Below are 19,246 nucleotides of genomic sequence, written 5' to 3' on the forward strand. Positions count from 1 at the left end.
GACACCAAGGCCACCACAGGGCTGCAAGGTCATGGGGGTGCAGAGGACAGTCCAGCCAGGCCCTCGTGTGGCCAAGTTCAGCCCCGCCAAGCAGGCTTCCTGGGTGCTGCAGTTTGGACATTGGCTGGGGTGCGTCCCAAAGGCCCACGTGGTAAAAGCTGGGTCCCCAGAGCGGCACGATTGGGAGATGGTGGAAGCTTCAGGAGGCAGGACCCAGAGGGAGATCCTTGGGCCATTGGGGTTATGGCCTCCAAAAGGGGATTGTGGGACCTGGTGTCTGTCTGTCTGCCCCCTATCCAGTTTGAAACATGACCTTTTTCTTCTACACATGCTCCCACCACGATGGGCTGCCTTCACCAGAACCCAAACCATCTTGGACTTGAACCCTCAAAACTATGATCTAAATAAACCTTTTTTTCTTTACAAAGTGGTTTCCTAAAGTATTTTGTTATAGTGATACAAAGCTGACCAATGAATGTCAAGTTCATCAGATCCAATGAAAGAGACCAGTGATTGACCCTGTGTGGTGGATCAAAGATGGCTGAAAACTCTTTGTCACTCTCCTCCCATGGAGAGGTGGAGTTCATCTCCCCAGCCTTTGAATGTGGGCCACCTGCAACTGTTGTAACCAATAAAATGAAAGCCCTGAGCCACCACAGGTACGAAGACCAGTTCCTCTGCTGGGGAGCCCACATAGAGAAGGTAAGGTCCTAGGACTACATGGAAAGAGAGTAAGAAAGACCCAGACTTTCAGCCTTCTCTGCCAAGGCGCCAGGCAGGTAAGTGATCCGGGAGAGAGATTTCAGCCTGGCCAAAACCCAGATAACTGCAGTGCCAGACAACTGCACCGAGAGCAGAAGAACCATCCTAATGAGCCCAGTCAACCCAACAATAACGGGTGGTTGTTCTGAGCCACGATACTTTGGAACTGTTTGTTACACGGAATAACTAGCTGAAACACTCTTGAACTGGAGTGCTATTGACAGCCCAGAAAAATGTTATCTTTCTCTTTCCAGAGGAGGGAGGCCTCCAATTTTCTTGCCTTTTAGGGCACCTGGAAGAGATGGAGATCTCCCCACCTCCTGCACCACCAGCCAGGTGACTAGGGTTCCCACGATCACATTCCAGGAAAGAAAAGCTGATTGGCTCAACGTGGGTCAGGTGTCCACCCACTGACCAATCAGCTGAGGCCAGGATGTCCAGTTCCACAGCACAGACATGGCTGCTACCCTCGGCCCCACGGGTGGGGAAGGAAGAGAAGCAGTTGAGCTCAGAAAAAGAAGCATGGGCCGAGCCCACAGGGGGGTCCCTGTGGCAGGAACCTCCTGAGACAGCAGGGAAGCCTTGCCCAGGGCCCGGCACAGGGACAGAGCTGTGAGTGAAGTGTGGGTGGCGTCACGGCCAGGTCCCTGTGAGTCAGGCTGCTGTACCCACGTGGCTCTCGAGTTTTGTTAGTGTTGTTATTCTGCCTCCTTGAACTGCCTCTGAGGAGGGACTCTGGGCGGCTCTGGGCTTCTTGCAAGGCCCTGTACGTGCTCTCAGGGTGAAGGCAGCAGGAACACCAAAACTGCCCCCTCAAACAAGAGTGGCTTCGGGAAGCCCTGGAAGCTCCCACTCTGAGAGGCGAAGCCAGGAGAGGAGGCTGGGAGCCCAGGTGAGCTGGCAGCCCTGGGGGTCGGGGAAGGGGCCTGAGGTCAGGAGTCTTTCCTGTGTGTCCCTGAGGGGGCTGCTGTCTGTGCTGGGGGTGGGTGAGGCCCAATGCACCATGAAACAGGACTCCATCAGGGGTGTGAGCACAGTATGGGGGTGCCCAGGCCGTCCTCTTCTCACTCACAGTATGCCCCCCACGGACCCCCGGATACCAGAGGAGGCACCCCCACTCTTCTCCAGGGTGACTGGAGCGTCCTGTGAGTCCCTTAAGGACAGAGACTGTGTCTCAGACACCTACCAGGCACAGGACGCTCCGTAAGCATCTGATGACCGAACGAGCAGCGCGGGAGCACATCAGCCTATCGGGTGCCCTTTAACTCTCCACGTCCCGCACCTGGACCCAAGGCCTGCTCTGCAGCTGACCCCTGCCGAGCACCACCCAGGCGCCCAGCTCAGCCTCATCTGTGAAAGGGGGCGCTCCAGCCTGTCCTGGTGGGGCTCTGGTGGATGAGATGAGACCACGGAAGTGAATCTGTCACTGAATAAGGCAGGACAGCACCGGCTGGCTTGTCATTGCTGTTCTCACCCCTTTTGCTGTCCCACAACCGCCATCAGCCCTTCTTCCTGGTCCCCCCATAACCACACCTTCTCCGCCCCATTCAGTGCTTAAGTCGAATCACATTTAATTGTTCTTCATCAGGGATTAGGGACATCAGAAGAGATTCACAGCACTCCAAGTCACGACAGGGTCCACTACAAAATCCAGGAATATATTAAGCTCTGGATCAGAAGAAAACGCACACACGACTCTCTGGCACTCCTTCCCGAAGGGCTCACTCATGCACACCCGCCCTCCCTCGGGCACACACACGGGCTCCCAAACATCGTCACACGCTCCTGACAAGCACACGGGGACAAGCCCCTCCAGCCCCCAGCCAGCGGGATGCAGGGCTAGGAGGCCCGGAGCTGTCCCAGCACCCGGCCCCTCCCAGCGTCCTCACTAAAATGGCAAAGCTGGACGACACTGGGCTGCAGGGACACAGCAGGACTCTCTGTGCCAAGCTTGGGGTGGGGAGAGGGGGGCGCCAGGGTGGGGGCAGCGACCTTAGACGACTCTGTTCTCCAGGACGGTCAGCCGCTTACTGACGGCTTCCAGTGCACCCGGAGTTAAGGAGAGGAGCAGCGTGGCCAGAGCAGGGGGCTGGCCCCACTTCCTGTTTCCCCAGGCCCCTCTTCCGGAGCTTTCTCTCACCCCTACACACGGGTCCTCCCTCTGTCAAAACGTATCCACTGGTATCCACTGGTCCTGCTGATGATGGCGCTTTCCAAAAACGCAGCCCCACTGTGCGCCCTGGGCTGTGCCCACATGGGTTCAGCCCTGCACGGTGCCCACCTCGTCCTGGCTGAGTTGCTGGGGACCCACTCCCACCTCTGAGGGCGGGCTGGCCTTCACATTGTCACCATGAGCCTGTGAAGCGAGGAGTCCACAGGGACCGTGCTTTCGGGGTTTTGTCCTGGTCTCTTGTCTGGGTCCTGTCCCTAGAATCTGGCCTCTGCCTCAGTTTACCCTCTAGGAACCTCTGCAGCTGAGAGGCCTTGTGCCAAGGCCAGTGCTAGCCTCTCTGACCAAATCCTCGACAGGCAGCCAGCCAAGAGGAGCCTGCCCCAACCACCCCCCAGGGCCACTTCTCCCCCCACCACCACGCCCCGCCCCTCCTGCTGCTCTTGCCCCAGCCTCCCAGCAGCCCCCGGGGAAAGGATATGCTTCCTGGTCAGAGCCTGCAGCAGCCCCTCCACTTTGGCCTGGAATCTCACGATGGACTCACAGGCACAGGGGTCTTCCTCTGCAAGGGACAAGAAACAGGGTAGAAAAGGGAGCCGTGTGGTAGTGCCCAGGGTGGGGACAGTCCTTGCCCAGGGGCCTGGGAGGTCTGGAGGAGTGGCAGCACCACCGCCCGCTGGGAGCCAGGGGGCCGTCCCTGGACGTCCTTCCAGCCCCTCAGAGCCTGCGAGGAGCTGCAGTTACAGCAGCTGGGCTGAGCGCCTGCTGTGTTCAGGACCCTGCTCCCGGCCTCCCCTGTGTGTGACTCCTCAGCCCACCCTCTGGGCTTCAGGAAGAATCCACCTGCCCAAGGCCATCAGTGTCGGAGCCAGGTGCACAAGTCCCCTTGGCTCTGGAGCCCAAACTCTACTGGATGTGCCACCCGGCAGGAGAGCCAGGGAGGACCAGGGAAGAGCTGGCTCCGTCATGGGTCCCAGGTTATTAACAGCTGCCCCCACCCCGCTGGCCTTGGCTTTCCTGTCTATGAAATGGAGATTATACTCCTACCAAATGACGACTGGAGAACAGCACGGATCATGTAGTGAGCGTTCAGCACCCACATCCCATGGTGGTAAGAGCTGACCTGGCCAGCCCGCCTCCTGGTGCTGCCAACCATTGGCACCACCAGCCCCTGCCTCTCCCCTCCCGCACTCTGTTCCAGGATGGTTGCTTTCCCCACCGAGCCCCTGCCCCGCCTCCCTCCTCACTCACCCACACAGATCTTCTTCTGCAACTTCTTGCCGATCTGGTTGATGGTCTTGAAGTCAGCCGTGTAGAAGTAGTGCTCAGCCACAGGTTCTGAGGCGATTTCCCTCAGCTCGTCCTCCACGGCATTGCCCACTCCCACGGCAAACATCTTAAAGCCTGCCAGAGAAACAAGAAGAGAAAGGTTAGCTGTGGGGACCAGCAGCCATAGGGCTGAGCCTCCTGGGAAAGCCTGGGCAGCCAGCACCAGACACCTCCTAGTGGCAGCTTCTGGAATTGCAGGCACAGTGCCTGGGAGAAGAGCAGGAGGAAAGCAACCCGCACTGGAGGTTTTTCCCACCCGCGGTTACTATTTCCCTCATTCAAAAGTGATAAAACTGAGGGTCGGGCTTGTTCCAAAGGGGGTTTGCCTTCCAAAATCTGGTGTGTTTGGGGGAATAAATGTTCAGTTGGAAAAGTTCCAAGTCTCACCTACAAAAGGACATCAAGACAAATCACTGCTTCCCTAGGGCCTCAGTTTGCCATCAGTATGAAGAGAGGGCTGGACTAACAAATCCTCCCTTGCCCAAATGTACCTGGGTTCAGGACACTAATCCGAAGACAAGATAGACTACAGCTGAGCTGTGCCCATGCGCAACCCTGGCCATCCGTGGTGTCCAGGGCCCAGGCGGGCAGCACCTACCGAGGTCCTTGGCCTTCTTGGCAGCATCGTTAATGTAGTCCTGGCTCCGGCCATCAGTGAAGACGATGCCCACCTTCTGGGCGCCGGGCCTGGCCCCGCTGGACACAGTGAAGGAGTTGTCGATGAGGTACTTGAGGGCAGCGCCGGTCATGGTGCCCTTCTCCATGTAGGACATGTTCCGCACGGCCGCCTTGATGTCCTTCTTGGTGTGGAAGCGGCCCAGCGGGAACTCCTGGCGCACAGAGCTCGAGTACTGCACCAGCCCCACCTGGGCCAGCCTGTCGGACACGTCCAGGGTGTCCACAATCTGGTTGATGAACTTCTTCACCAGCTCGAAGTTCTCTGGCCGCACGCTCTTGGAGCCATCAATGAGGAAGACCAGGTCAGTGGCCGAGCTGCCACTGCCTCCACTGCAGACTGGGGAGGGTGCAAAGCACTGAAACCTGAGAGGCGAGGCCACCATCCCAGCCACCGGCTGGACACCCACCACACGCCAGCTCCGGGCTGGGGATCAGCCCCTTGATCCTCGGAACCCCCTCCACAAAGCCAGGGTTGCGGGCCCCTTTGTACAGCATTGGAAACAGCTGCTACATCCCACAGGTCGGCCGTAGTACAACTGAGGTCTGAGCTCAAGACTAAGTGACTCTTTCCACCACACTAAACCCACAGTGAAAAAAAAAAAAAACGGGACTCTCTGCAGACACCAAACACCTGTCTGCTTGGAAGGCCAGTCCAGAGGCAGAGTGTGGGGAGGCCTGCATGGCTTTCCTGGGGAGAAGCCGAGGTTCCGCCCCTCCTCCCCACCCCCCCACCCCCGGGGCTTGTCCACCTGTCTACTGACCATTGCAGGTCTTGCCATCACTGTTCAGGGTGAAGCCCTCGTGGCAGGCGCAGGTGTAGGAGCCCGGGGAACTGAGGCACACCTGCTCACAGTCATGGTCCCCTGTGGCACACAGGTCTGACACCACTGGGGGGACAAGGAGAGACTCAGATCTCACAATCACAAGGCCTCGGACATCTCAGCACAAGTCTCCTTCCAGATCAGGAAAGAACGGGGCCCCTCCCACACAGGGAAGTGGACACCTCAACTAGGGTGAGTGATGGTCCAGGCCCCAGACCCTCAGCCCAGGGCTGGAATCACGGCACCAGGGCCAAGATCTGTGAAGAGGGTCCTAACGTCGATGATCAAAATGAAAGTCCCTCTAAGAGGGGAAAGGCCACAGGAGCAGGGCCTGCACTCTGTTTTGTTTGCTGCTGTGTCCTCAGTGACTAGAAAGCCACACGGTAAAGAACACAGAGCATGAAACTCACTCCATAAAGCTGCTAAACGCCACGTGTTGCGCTCCACACCCTGCACCATCTCACCGAGTCCTCACACGGAAGGACGCACTTTCCTTAGAGGCGATTCACAGGTGGGAACGGTCTTGGCCCCGCCCCTGCCTCACCCCAGGCCCCGCCCTTTTGGGCTGGTGGCATCCCTAAGAAACCCCCCCACACAGACCCTTCTGCCCCCTCACCCTTCCCAGGTACCTCGAACCCTCCTGTGTCATAGAAACTTTTGTCGCCCAAAACCCATGACGAGAAACACTCTTGCTGGGTTCAGGCACTTGCCTGGTCCCTGCGGGGACTGACTGTGTGAAAGGGCTCCTGGCGCCCTCCCCTCTGCACCCGCCCAGAATCAAGCCCTCCCTAGTAACTCCCTGACCTGAGTCCGATCTAGGCTCCACCCCAACTCGTGCAGGCCCCGCCCTCCGGCCTGGGCCCACCCCACGCTTGGCCTCAGCCCCGCCCACAGCCCCGCCCACAGCCCTGCATACGGCAGAAGGCCTCCTGGAACTTCTTGGACAGCTTCTCGATGACGCTGTAGCTCTCCACGTAGTCCACGTGCTCGTCCTGGGGCTCGCTGGCCATCTGCCGCAGTGTGGCCTTGTCCACGCGGCCCACGCCAATGGCGAACAGCTCGATGCCGCTGGCCCGGGCCCTCGCAGACACGTCGCGCACGCTGTCCTGGGGCCGCCCGTCCGTCACCACGATGACCACCTGCGACACGTGGGGGCATGTGAGGACCAGCCCTCCCTCCCCTGGCTTGGCTCTCCAGGAAGCCATGGGGATTAACAGAAGAGGAGCTGGAGGCCAGAGAGGCAAAGCGACTGGCCCAGAGTCACACAGCTTGTCGGTGCAGGGGCTCCTTCTCCCGCCTGGGTTTGGTCTGGGAAAGAGAAGCTGGCTGGCCGGAGGGGAGGCAGGCTGTCTGACTGCAGGAGACGTGGCTCAAGTGTCAAGACAGGGTAGGGCCATGTCTCTCTCATCAAAAGTGGAGCTTCTGTCCCCCTCAGGGGGCTGTGGAGACCCCAGGCTGCTGAGAGCCATACCCGAGTGGGCGCGGCCTGGGTTGTGCCCCCCCCCCCTGCCCTCCATGAGGGCCTGGTAACTAGAGTCTCCGTGTGGAAGGAATCTCCAGGCCATTCCCAGCGGCTCCCTTTGGGGGCCAAGCGAGCGCGCTCAGCACGGTGCGGCCCTGGCTGTGGCCACCGGAGGGCAGCCGAGGCTAACAAATGGGGTTGCTGCCTCCAGTCTGTGGAGTGGACCCCTGAGATCCGGGAGGGAGCCCCACCGCAGCCACCCAAGGAACCAACACCCGGAAGGAAGAGGTGCCCCGTCTTCCCCATTCCCAGGAGGGTCCATGGTCCTCCCACTGGGGAAAAGGACCCAGGCTTCCCCAAGGTTCCTGGGTTCCGCACCTGAAGAGGGTGGTGCTGAGCCGGCTGGAGCTCCGCGGGGTCCCCACCCCCACCCCCACCCGCACCTGGCCCTGGCCAGCCTCGGCCTCAGTACCCTGGGCAGTCGGCAGGGTGAGGATTGCTGCCCCACAGGGGTGGCGGGGCTAGGGAGCCAGGAAGGGGCCGCTGTTCATCTCAGCTCCTGCCTCTGAGCTGCAGCCAAGCTCAGAGCCGCCCTCTGCCTTGGGTCCCTGCCTGCCCCAGGCCACTGCTCTGACCTGGGGAAAACAGTCAACTCGGGAGCTGTGCCTGCCACAGGGTGTCACCACCAACAGCCTCACCACCTCTCCATTAGGACTACCTGGGGCCAGCGCATCCTCAGCCGCGACTCTCAGCCACAGCTACAGCACCTCCTTAGAGCTTGTGAGTGGCCCACAAAATGAGACCAACAGGCGGCCTGTGTCATTTCTCCAAGGCGGGTGGTGGCTGGGGTGGGCTGCCACAGCTCGGGAGCAGGCGAGCTGCTGTAGCACTTCCGGGAGATGGGGACCCCACCTCCCGCAGGGCTGTGGATCTGCCCCGTGCTGAGGGGGGTCTTGAGGGTGTGAAAGCCCTGGGCATGTGATCAGTGACCACTCAGGCCAAGGAGGCTGCAAATGGAGAAGTGCAGGGGACTGCGGGGACATCGACGGGGAAAGAACACCTGGCCCACCCTGCAGGCCCCGTGCTGAGCCCTGAGACAATGACAGTTGGGTACAAAGCCCTTGAAGCGCTCAGCGCCTCCTGGGGCCCTTGCTGATGGCAGCGTGGGGTGCGTTCCCCTCTCTGAGCCCTGCCCTCAAAGGGTTATCAATAAGAGTTAGTTGATGCGACGGGGCTGGTTGGGTGCCAGGCGTCTCCTGAGCGTCTTATGCCTGTGGCCTTGGTCCTTAGGGCAGCATCGTGACCCCCTTTTCACAAGTGAGGAAACTGAGGCCCTGTGAGAGGAAGTACCCGGCTCAGGGGGTGCCGATAGCACCAGGGAGTGGGCTGGCACCCACGCAGGAGGTGGCAGAGTCCACGCCCTCCCTGCCGTGCACCTGGCCTGTCTCTGCCTGCCAGGAGCTTGGACTGCCTGGGGCCAAGGTCAGGGGAACTGAAAGAATCCGGTGCTCACCAGGTTGCAAGCTGCTGGGGGGAGTGGTGGGTCCCCACCCCAGCTCTGTGGCTCAGCTGGAGACCTCTGCCAAATGATTTCCCCCATCCCTCAGTTCCCCTCACTGTGAGGGGACCCCCTCAAAGGCATGTCATGTGGGTGAAAGTGGAAGCCCTTAGCCCAGAGGAGAAGGCTGGGACCTCAGTTCCAGGCCACCCTTTTGCCAGAGGCAGTGAGAGCCCCTGCGCGCACCTTGCTGATGTCGGGGGACCTGGAGCGACCACCCTCCGCGTCGCTGAAGGCCTTGGTGATGGCGAACTGGAGGGCCAGGCCGGTCATGGTGCCTGTGGACAGCGGCTGGATGCGGCGCACCGCCTGCAGCAGCGCGGCCTTGGAGCTGTGGGCCCGCAGCGGGAACTCCTGCTTGACGGCGCTGGCGTAGTTGACCACGCCCACCCGGGTGGCATTGGGCCCCACGTCCAGCGACTCGATGACCTGGGACAGGAACACCTTCACCTTCTCAAACTCCACGGGCCTCACGCTGCGGGAGCTGTCCACCACGAACACCAGGTCCGCGGGCCGCGTCCGACAGAGGTGCCCTGGGAGGGGACGCAGAAGGCAGAGCGCGAAGGTCAGAGGCCCAGCGGCGGGCATCGGAGCTGCCAGAATCCAGACCCGAGGCCTCGGGTTGGCAGGTCCTGTTGTCACTCCGTGTGTGGACGCTCTGGCATGTGGCATGGAAAGGCCACCTCTGAGCCCGAAGGAAGGTCGGGAGCCATCCAGCCTCGGGCAGCCCACTCCGTCTCCCGCCCCATTGCTCACCCGGGCAGGGAGCTGACCACCCCTTCCTGACAGGAGCCTCCAAAGAGGAGCCCGGGGCAGCGGGAATCCAGCCTGCGCGGCTGTCACCTGAGTGCTCACAGCCTTGAAATGCTCCTTTTCAGCCCTGGCTGGTGGCCAAAAGCAGGAGAGCCACTCCTCAACCCTGGGCAGGGGGCGCTGAGGGTGGGCCCGGCCCCTTCACCTGAGCATCAAAGCGAGGGGGCACCGCAGACCCGGCTCAGGGCTCCAGGGCCAGGGAAGGGAGCAGGCATTCCCGGTGGCCACCTTGGCAGCCTGACCAGCCGGGGCCAGAGACAACCCCACGGAGCCGCGTCCCTCCAGACTCCGGGGAGTTTCAGGATGTGGAGTGAGGCGCGCCTGGCTTAGGTCCCCGCTCAGCCACTCCGTGGCCCTGAGCAGGTGGCAGCGCCTCCCTGAGCCTCAGTCCTCATCTGCCCAGTGGGAGAATCAGGTCAGCGCACGCGCCTCGGGGCCTGCAGTCAGGCCAGCTGGTGCAGAGGGCTCTCCCTCCCCGTCTGCAGAACGCCCGGGTTCCAGATGGGGGTGCAGAATCAAGAAGGGGGGAAGCTGGGTGGGGCAGTGCCCACCCCCAACCACGGGGCCCTGGACTGGGAGCCTGGCCTCAGAGGTCCCTGGGACCTTAGAGACCCCCAGCATCAGGCTCCCTGCTCCCTGCTGGCTAAGGCTGCGCATGGGCAATGGAGGTCCAGAGAGGGAGAGCGAGTGGGCCAGACCACACGGCAGCCGCTCAGCCCCGTGGCTCTGGGGCTGCCTCCCGTGGCCTCAGGAAGGTCCTCCGCTCCCAGCCTCAGTCTCCCCATCTTTACAGGGGACCTACACATTCTAGGACGCGGGGCCCAGAGCTGAAACTCACAGGGGCGTGGTCCCGTGGGAGCCCAGTGGGGTGGGGCTGGGAGAAGGGGAAGGGGCTCTTGGTCCCCCCCCCATCTGTATTCATCAAAGAGCCCGAGCCCCGCCCTGGGCCTGGCGCAGCTCCAGACGTCCGCGGGCCCTGGGAGCCGGGGGCCCTGCAGCGCAGTCCCTGACGGCCAGCCTGCCCTGACCTCGCCAGCATCCCACCTCGTGCCACTCCTGGCTCTCTGCCCCTCCCCATCCTGGCTCCATTAGCCTCTGCCATCTCGCCACCAGCCCCGGGCTGTCCCCCAGGGCCCCTGGCCATGTCCCCATCCCGCGTCCCCCTCACCTCTGGACTGGGGGGTGAGGCCGAGGTTCCGTGGAGGCTGGAGCAGCAGCAGCAGGCCGCAGAGCACGAGGCTGGTGCCGGAGACGACCCTCATGATTGTGGCAGCAGGGACAGCGGCCGGCACAGTGGGGGGGGCCAGCGGGTCCCCGTCTTATCAACCCCGATGCCCGCCCAGCCTTCCGGCCGGGCGGACCCCACTGAGGTGGGGACAGCAGCCCCAGCCCCCAAGTCCCCGGGGCGGGGCCGTGCTGAATGGAGGTGTGTGTGCCGGAGGAGGAGGCCTGGCCCGCGCGCCCCAGCCACAAGGGCTCCTTTGCCTGCAGAAGCAACCCGAGCCGCAGCTGGAATTCAGGAAATCCCAGGTGGGCGGGGGTGGCCCTGAAGGGGCTGGGCGTGATGGCTTGAAGCTGCCACCCAGGGACCCTTGCCTGGCCCCAGCCCTGCCCTGCTCCTCCTTCCCACAGCCAAACCCTTCTGCACCCGCAACTCCGAACCCAATTTCCTCCTTAAGCACTTTCCCTCCTGCAGCCTCACTGTCCCTGCCTGTCCCAGCTGTCCCTGGATTCTCCTTAAGACATAGCTGGCTTTGCACATGCCAGGCACGTTCTGTCCCCTGACTCTGCCTGGCATGGTCTTTCAAGATCAGAATAGCAACCAGCAGGTACCTGTGCTCTTAGCACGTGTAAGATGGTAAGGAAGAGACCCAGAGCCGCTGTGTGACCACAGACAAGTTCCTTCACCTCTCTGTGCCACACATTCCTCATCTGGAAGCTAGGGGGATGTTGGTGCCCACCTCCCAGGGTTAATTGGAGGGGAAGAGTTGCAGGAGCTGTCCCCAGGTTCCACGCCTGTGCTCTCAGCCACAGGTGAAGCTTGGTGGCCTCTCCCCTGAGCCCACTCCCCGTGCCTCCTGCCCTGTCCCCAGAGCTGGTGAGTATCCGAGAATTCGCCTCTGTCCAGGCACAGCTGGGGGAGGAGGAGATCAAGCCTCCTGCTGTTTGGGGTGTGGTCTAAGCATCCCCAAAGGTTCATGAGGCACTCCATCTCGTCCAGCTGTGGAGTTTTGAGGTTGGGCCTTGGGTGGTGATGGGGATTAGACATGGTCATCAGGTGGAGCCCCCGGTTGATCCTATGGCTGTGTAAGAGGAGGGAGACGGGACCAGGCACACACACCATTCTCACCGTGTGATGTCTTGCACGGCTGTGGGACACAGTCAGCAAGTCCTTTGACAGACATGGCCCCCTCAATATCTAGAACTATGAATTCAATAAACCTTTTTTCTTTATAAAGTAACTTAGCCTCAGACACTTCATGGTAGTATCAAAAAATGAGCTAATGCTTGTAAATACAGGGACATACCCAGGAATGGTCCCTTGTCTTGCATCCAGATCCTCTAGTTGATGGGATGGAGCAGAAAGAACACACGCATGGCCACCCGAAAGACCTAGTTCAAAGCCCCTTCTGCAGACTGGCTGTGTGACCTGGAGCTGGCAACACCCTCTCTGAGCCTCAGCTTGTCATCGTGCAGTGGGAACAGGACCAGGAGAGGAAGCAACGAGAGGACAGGAGTTGGAGACAGGGTCAAGGGCTGCCCTCTTTCCAGGGAACAGAACCGAGACCCTGGGGACCTGAGCACTCGCTCTGAAAGTTGTTCCTCAGCAAAGGGAAAAGCAGACAGTGGTTGGAAAATGACTGCCGGGTGCAGCCAGTGGCTCCCACAACCCTTAGCAGTGACAGTGACCGTCTGTCCACCTTGTCACTCATGCTGTCCCTCTGTCTCCTTTGTTTCCCCAACAAACCTGTGAGGTCCACACACAGGGCAGAGTCTGTTAGCCTGTTTGTCAGATAGGGAAACTGAGGCCCAGAGAAGTCTGCTGGGTAGCCGAAGCGGCCAGCCAGTTTGGGAGCGGTCACAGCTGACAGCCCAGGTGGCTCCTCTTTGGGCCCATGTTAGAGGAAACAGATGTTGGAAGCTTTCCCTGCCCTTTCCTGCTCTCCAACCTGAAAGCCAGCAGCGCCCACCGCGGCCCTTCCCCTCTCCAAGTTGACATTGACCTCTTCTGTTCTCCAGAAGGGCTGCAGGAGCTCCGGAGATCACCGCAGGTGTGTATCCCTTTCCCAGATTGAGTTGAAGCGTGTCACCTGCCTCCCCAGGGCTCTTTCCTGCCTCACTCCCCCCTGCATCCCTGGGACCCAGCCTGGCGCTGCCTTGGGGAACCTCGTTAAATGAAGGCAGAAGGAAATCGTCATGAACACCCCGTTGCCCTGTCGGCCATCGAGGGTCACATCAGGGTCAGCCATGGTGACCCCTGGCAAAGGAGGCACCGCGCTGTCCCGGGGCCAGGCCGAAGAAGGACGAGGGGCACGTGAGCCGGAGTCTCCTGGCCAAAGGCCCCCTCCCAACGAAGGGCCGCGTCCCGGTGCAGGCTGAGCCGCGGGGGCAGCTGGCGCGTGAAGTGGCTCTTTCAGCCGGGCTCTGAATGGCAGTTCTGTGAGCTCCCGGAGGAACACAGGCCCCTCTCTGTCGCTTCTCCGCTCATTAGCAGAGCCACAGAAATATGCGGCAGGTAGGCTTGCAGGGACGGCCGGGTTCAAGGGAGGCGGGCGGGGAGGGCGGACCTGGACGCTGAGCGTGGACATTGAGGAAAGAGAGTCAATATTTGTGTTTGTGAAGCTGAAACATTTCCCCGGGACTCAAAACCGGGAACAGTGTGTCCGCTATGGGCCGGAGGCACAGAGGGGCCTGCTGGAGGCCCCCTCCTGGGGTCTCGGTTGTCCCTCTCCTGCCCCCAGAGTCTCAAGGCCCTCGGTATGTGCACAAGAGCGAGCATTTGCGGGGCTGAGAGGCCGGGGCAGTGTGGCCCGGTGGGTAGTGCTCAGGACTCCCCAGCCAGGCTCCCGCTGCTCCAGGCTCGGCTCTCGTCCCACAGAGCGAGCCAGGTCATCTGACACCATGTGACAAACGATGGCACCTCCCGTGGCAGCTCCCCTTCGTCGTCACCCACCGTCCGCACTGGCCCTCGTGGACCTTTACTGTCCCACTGTTCCGTCGGTCAGCGGCTCTGAGCCGCCCGTCTTGTTGCTGTTGCTGTTAACTTTCCTCTGAGGAGTAATGACCCTGAAATCACTGGTCGAGGTGCAGCTCAGATGTTGACTCCAAAACACATTTCAATAAGTTCCAGTTAATTCAGTTTAACATTTTGTCCACAAATCTCCAAAGTCACCCTGTGTTCCGCAAGCCACACCTGGAGGGAGCCCGAGAGGGGGGAAAGGCTTTGGAACCAGGCAGAGCTGGATTGGCTCCCCTGTTCTGTCACATGCCAGCTCTGGTGACTTCAGGTAAACCCCTCCCTTTCCTGCTCTTCTGTTTCATGCCTGTGAAGTTGGGGTCCCTGTACCAATGTCACAGGCCAAGAGAAAGCAATGCCCCTACCGTCGCGGCAGTGTTCGCGGTCCGTACGAGGCCTTCCTGTATCAGGAGAGGCCATGCCGCAGTAACAAACAAGTCCCTGGGTCACACGGCTTTTTTCTGAAGGCAAAGTCCTGCAGGCAGCAGAGGTCTCCCTGCAGGGGCCTCTCCAAAGTAGCCTCCATCTGCCTGTCCCACCATTTCAAGTTCCCTGTCTCCAGCCCCAGGGATGACAGAGAGCAGGGTCCCCTACCCTCCTCAGACAAGGAGCACAGATCACCTGACTCTCCCAGATGCCCTGGGGCAGGAGCACTGACAGCCTCTGTCACCGGCCCAGGTGAGAAGTCACCTGTTCCCCCTCCAGATGGGCTTTCACACTGAGGTCCAGCCCGGAGCCAATTCTTCCCTCCTGAGAAGCACCTCCTCTCCTGGCCGACACCTGGACTTCCTTTTCCAAGGTACCTAACTGCTAGCCCAGGGGACCTGCACCCAGCCCCCAAACAGAGCTTCTGACCCCTGAGAAGAGCCTGGGAAGACCTGCAAACAATGGCCGCTTCATCCTTCAGTTTTAAAACTCTTGCTCTACGCCAACCAAAGCAGCAACCAGCAGGGTTGTTGCTGCCACTTGAAGTTTAAGGAGGGAGAAAAAAAATTTCCTCCCAACTGGGAAAAGGTGGGACATTCATTTTCTGTTGCGGTAACAAATGGCCACACAGCATCTCAAAACAGCACCAAGGTACTCCCTTCGTCCCTATGGGCCAGAAGGGCATCCTGTGGTCACAAAGCCAGGCACTCTGGTCGGTGTCTCACAGAGCTGGACTCAGGTGTCAGTTGGTCAGGGTCAGGGTCACGTGGGGATTGCAGAATTCAGTTCCTTGAAAGTTGTAGCATTCAGCCCCCCTCCCCTCACCACCTCCCCATCTCTTACTGGCTGCAGACTAAGGGCTGCAAGGAATGAGGCTCCTTGTGAGGTGACCCCTCCTGGCCCCTCTCATGCTCTGAATCTCCCCCCCCCCATTCAGGAAAAGCTGGGTCCGTTTGGAGGGAATCACCTGATTTGGTCAGGCCCGCCAGGACTAATCCCCTTCTCAAAGTCAACCGTGCCACGTTGTGTAATGTAAGCATAAGAGCAATGTCTCGTCACCCACACTCCAGGGGATAGGGTCATTTCAGGGCACGGGCCATCAGGGGCCCCCAGAACTCCTTCCGCCTCATCCTACATGTGGATACTGGATTAGAGGGTGGGTGGCGAGGACAAGGAAACGGCGTCTTTCGGTTTGGACAGAGCTGCTGCAGTGGGGAGGGCACATCAGAGACAGCCAGAGGTCACTCTTGCCTCTGTCCCACGGCTTTGGAGTCGCCTTCCCTGGGGTGCCATCTCAGCCATGCAGAATGCTGGGGGACCCTCAGAGTCCGCAGCCTGGGAGCAGTGCTGACCCAGCAGGCGACTGTGGGCCCCTGGGAAACGCTGTCCTGTCAACACTGTCCCCCTGAGGCCTCCAAGTCCACAGCCCCGTCCTCGCCACTGTCCCACCTGAGGGGCTCTGGACGCTTGGCTTTCCCCCACCTCAGGCTGGAATTAAGTTATCGCCTGGGTCTTGAGTGATCGCAGGTGACCGTGGAGCTCCCAGACTGGGTCCCCCGACCTGAGTCAGATCCCCGGGCCTCTGTCTGGGCTGTGTCCCTGCCCATCGAGACACTTGGTGGCTAATGAGGGAAGCTCCTCCTGGATCCTGAGAGCGGGGCTGGTGTGCGAGCCCTGAGCCGTCCAGGCCAGCAGCAGGACACGGGACCCAGAGCCGCTCTCGCGCCCAGGCGGAGGCGGTGCTGCCAGGAGACCCAAGGTGAACCCAAGGCGTGTCCTCCCGGCTGCCCGTAGCCTCCCCTTGTTGACACTTAACACGAATCCACTGAATGGGGGACATGGCCAGGGGCCCGTCTGGACATCCATCTTTGGCCCCTCCAAGATTCAGAGAGAGACAAAGAAGAGGGCAGCCTCCCCACTGCAGTCCCTCCCCTGGCCTCCACCTGCTGACCCCCACCCCAGCTCAGGATCCACCTCCCCAGCAGCTTGGAGGCAGCAGTGTGCCCCGTCCCTGGTGTCCTCGGACCCCTGCAGGTCCCCCAGGCCAGCACTGATCAAGACAGCTTGCAATCGTTCCTGTCCCTTTCTCTTGCCATACCCATGGGGACAAGGACAGGTGGAGCTTTGGTCACCTCTGTGTCCCTGGCATGCCCAGATCCAGGAAGTTTCTGGAATAAGTGCATGAGCCCATGAATGAATCAAGATCCTCTGGAGACCCAGACTCCAAGTCCCGTGGCTGACAGCTGGACTTGGTGGGGGTCAGCGGCCGTGGGGTGCCGTGGAGGGAGGTCCCGTGGAGGGAGGTCCCGTGGAGGAGCCCACGCGGGCTTCGATGGCCACATTCACGTCCATCCTCAGGAGGCTGCTGTGGGGTGCAGCGGGAGCCAGGTCCTCTGGAGCCCTGAGGGCAGAGGTCAAGACTGGAGGCCAGAACTCACTTCTTAGCAAGACCTCTGCTGAGCAGGGTGGAGCGTCTGCTGGCGGCCACCGCTGTCCAAACGGGAGGGCACAGGCTCGAAGGAGCCTGCACCCAGAGGGAGATCCTGCCGTCTCTGAGGTCCCCTGTCGTCCAGGATCCTACTGCCCATGACCTGTGCCTGTGACCTGTGACACCCAACGGCTCCCTGCGGGCCCTGAGGCCACTCCCACTCGCCAGGGCTTCCCCAGGGCCCGGAGCCCAGGATGGGAGCGAAGTGAGAGCTCGCAAGGTGGAGGGCCCCGGGGAGGGTGACAGGGGCCAGAGAGGCCCAAGGGACGAACTCAGGTCCAGCGGGCTGACGGGTCAAACCCCCGCTGCCCTTGGCCCACGAGTCCCAGGCCAGCGCCGTCCACTCCTGGACCTCAAGAGTGAGCCTCGCACGGCACCTGCACTGAGGCCACTGGGAGGTCAATGGCCTCAAGGGCCCTTGATGACGGGCCCTTCCTGTCATCGCCAGAGCCCCCCAAAAACCTGCGGTTCTGCTCAGCAGCCGGGTTAACCTGGGCCACTCTCTTCCCTCCCCGAGACAGCCAGGCCCGAGCGCCCCGCCAGCCTGAGGCCCGCTCTCCTGGGGCCAGCGCCTTTCCGGGCATCCATCTCAAACAGGCCCTCGGGGGGTCCCCGTCAAAGGGCCCCTGTGTGAGCCTCAAGCGGGGCATTGATAGGGCCCTCGGGGGCCGCCCAGGCGATCGCAGGCCCGCTTGGCTTGGCCAGCGCCTCGGACTTCCCCCAACCCAGCTATTTCCTGCTCCCCGCCGGCCCCCTCCCAGCTGCCTGGCCACAGGACACAATCCCACCATAGAGCCCAGCCTGCCCCCAGGCTCGCCGCCAGCAGTGGGGGTGGGGGAGGACAGGGCAGTCACATCCGGGAGCCCAGGGTCTCCTGGTCCTCAGGACACACAGCCAAGGCCCCTTGGTCCCTTCAACAGGACACAAGGTGGGGGCAAGGCCAGTACCCCTCTTCCTGTGACCCCTGCTGGGAATCTCCACTCGTGGGTGCTCCCTGGGAGCAGGGGCCTCTCGTATGGATCTCCACCGGGGCAGAGAGATGCCTTGAGTCTAATCTCTGACAGCTGTGTGACCTCGGGACGTCCCTCGACAGCTCTGAGCCCCGGTTGTCTCTGTCTTTTAGAGTCACACTTTGTCAGTTGCTCGGGGATCTGATGGAGAACAGAGGAGGCCCTTGGAGAAAAGTACCACCCATCACCCGAGGAGAGCTGGGGGCTGGCGACACCTCCCACCCCACCTCTGCCACCCTGCAGCAGGACGCCGGCTCCAGCCTGCGCATGCGCCCCAGCCTTCCATCACTTCCTTCCTAAAAAGAATCTCCACCGGGGACTTCCTTGGTCAAAGCCCTGCAAAGACGCCCCGTCCCAGGACTGGCTCCTTGACATGTTCCTGGGCATGACATCCAAGGCTGTTTTGGTGTCCTGTGACATGGGGACAGGTCTGAGCTCACACTGCCCCTCCTCTCTGAGGCAGTCCTTCCCCACCCCAGTGGAGAAGGCAAGAGAGAAGACACAGCAGAAATTTTTCACTCTTGGATCCAGCCAGGCCTGAAGCCCAAGTTCCTGGACTTGTCACGTGTGGTGAGAGCCGGGAAGCATCATGGCCGTCTTTCGGCATCGACCTCTGGGGGTCGTCGACTTGGTTCATTACAAACATCTTCCTCCTGTGAGTTCTCTTTTAGGATGCCCCCTGCCCTGCCCTCCCTCCACACTGGAGCCCCACTGAGCGGCCCTGCAGGGAGGTCCTGCGGCTCTGTACCCCTGGTCCTCGGGACACACAGCAGGTCGTAGCCACCGCCTACCGCAGCTTGGCTTCCTGGGAGCCTTCTCAGGAGGCTGCTCTGGCCCTCAGGAGCCTGAGACTCAGACTTTCCATGCGTGGTGTCCACACTGGGCTGTCACAGTGACTAATGGATCCGTGCCCTGCACAGTCTGTCACTGGAGGCGAGCCACCCCCAGGACAGGAGGGTGCTCTGCGTGCGTGGAGCCCACACCTGACCTGGAGGCACGGGGCTCTCACCTGGTCAGTGTTGGTGCTGGGTCCTGGCACTCAGTGGGCGTGGCCCAGGGGGCTCCTCAGTGGAATAGGGGTGTGTGTGCCTGAGTGACAGAGGCAGGGGGTCCTCGCCCCTCCTACACCTCCTGCCAGGAGCCACAGGGGCAGGGCGGAGCTTCTGGCTGCTCCAGTGAAACCTCTTGGGAGTCACATGCTGAGCGATGGCACATGTGGCCGCAGCCTCTGCAGCGTCTCCAGTGTGGGGCAGCTCCCGGGGAACCTCCTACTGCCACCATGGAACGTCCAGGCCCTCAAGGGTTTGCCCGTCCCACCCAACTTCAGCAGGTGGATGTGACAATCTCAGGGCTGTATTCTGCAGGACCACAGGTCCCTGGATGGGACCAGCCTGGCAGCGGGACAGCCTGACAGCTGGACTGTGGTCAAGGTGACCCTTGCTTGGAATCCACTGAGATGTGACCAGGCTGGGCCCAGGGACGCCAGGGGCCA

The 19,246-nt window shown here is 61.2% G+C and overlaps 1 protein-coding gene across 1 annotated transcript; it reads right to left on the reverse strand.

Annotated features, from left to right (window-relative positions):
* Nucleotides 1-3,022: 3,022 nt before the first annotated feature.
* On the reverse strand, nt 3,023-10,859 carry Matn1 (matrilin 1). The gene is made up of 8 exons (XM_078027753.1): nt 10,762-10,859; nt 8,967-9,313; nt 6,677-6,899; nt 5,701-5,826; nt 4,860-5,276; nt 4,184-4,336; nt 3,349-3,494; nt 3,023-3,118 (listed from the first exon to the last, which is right to left on the reverse strand). Exons 1-8 carry the CDS (start codon nt 10,853-10,855, stop codon nt 3,023-3,025), a joined length of 1,602 nt encoding a protein of 533 aa, XP_077883879.1. The 5' UTR covers nt 10,856-10,859.
* Nucleotides 10,860-19,246: the final 8,387 nt, after the last annotated feature.

Source organism: Ictidomys tridecemlineatus, chromosome 11 (genome assembly GCF_052094955.1).
Source record: "Ictidomys tridecemlineatus isolate mIctTri1 chromosome 11, mIctTri1.hap1, whole genome shotgun sequence".
In the NCBI taxonomy this organism is placed as follows: Eukaryota; Metazoa; Chordata; class Mammalia; order Rodentia; family Sciuridae; genus Ictidomys; species Ictidomys tridecemlineatus.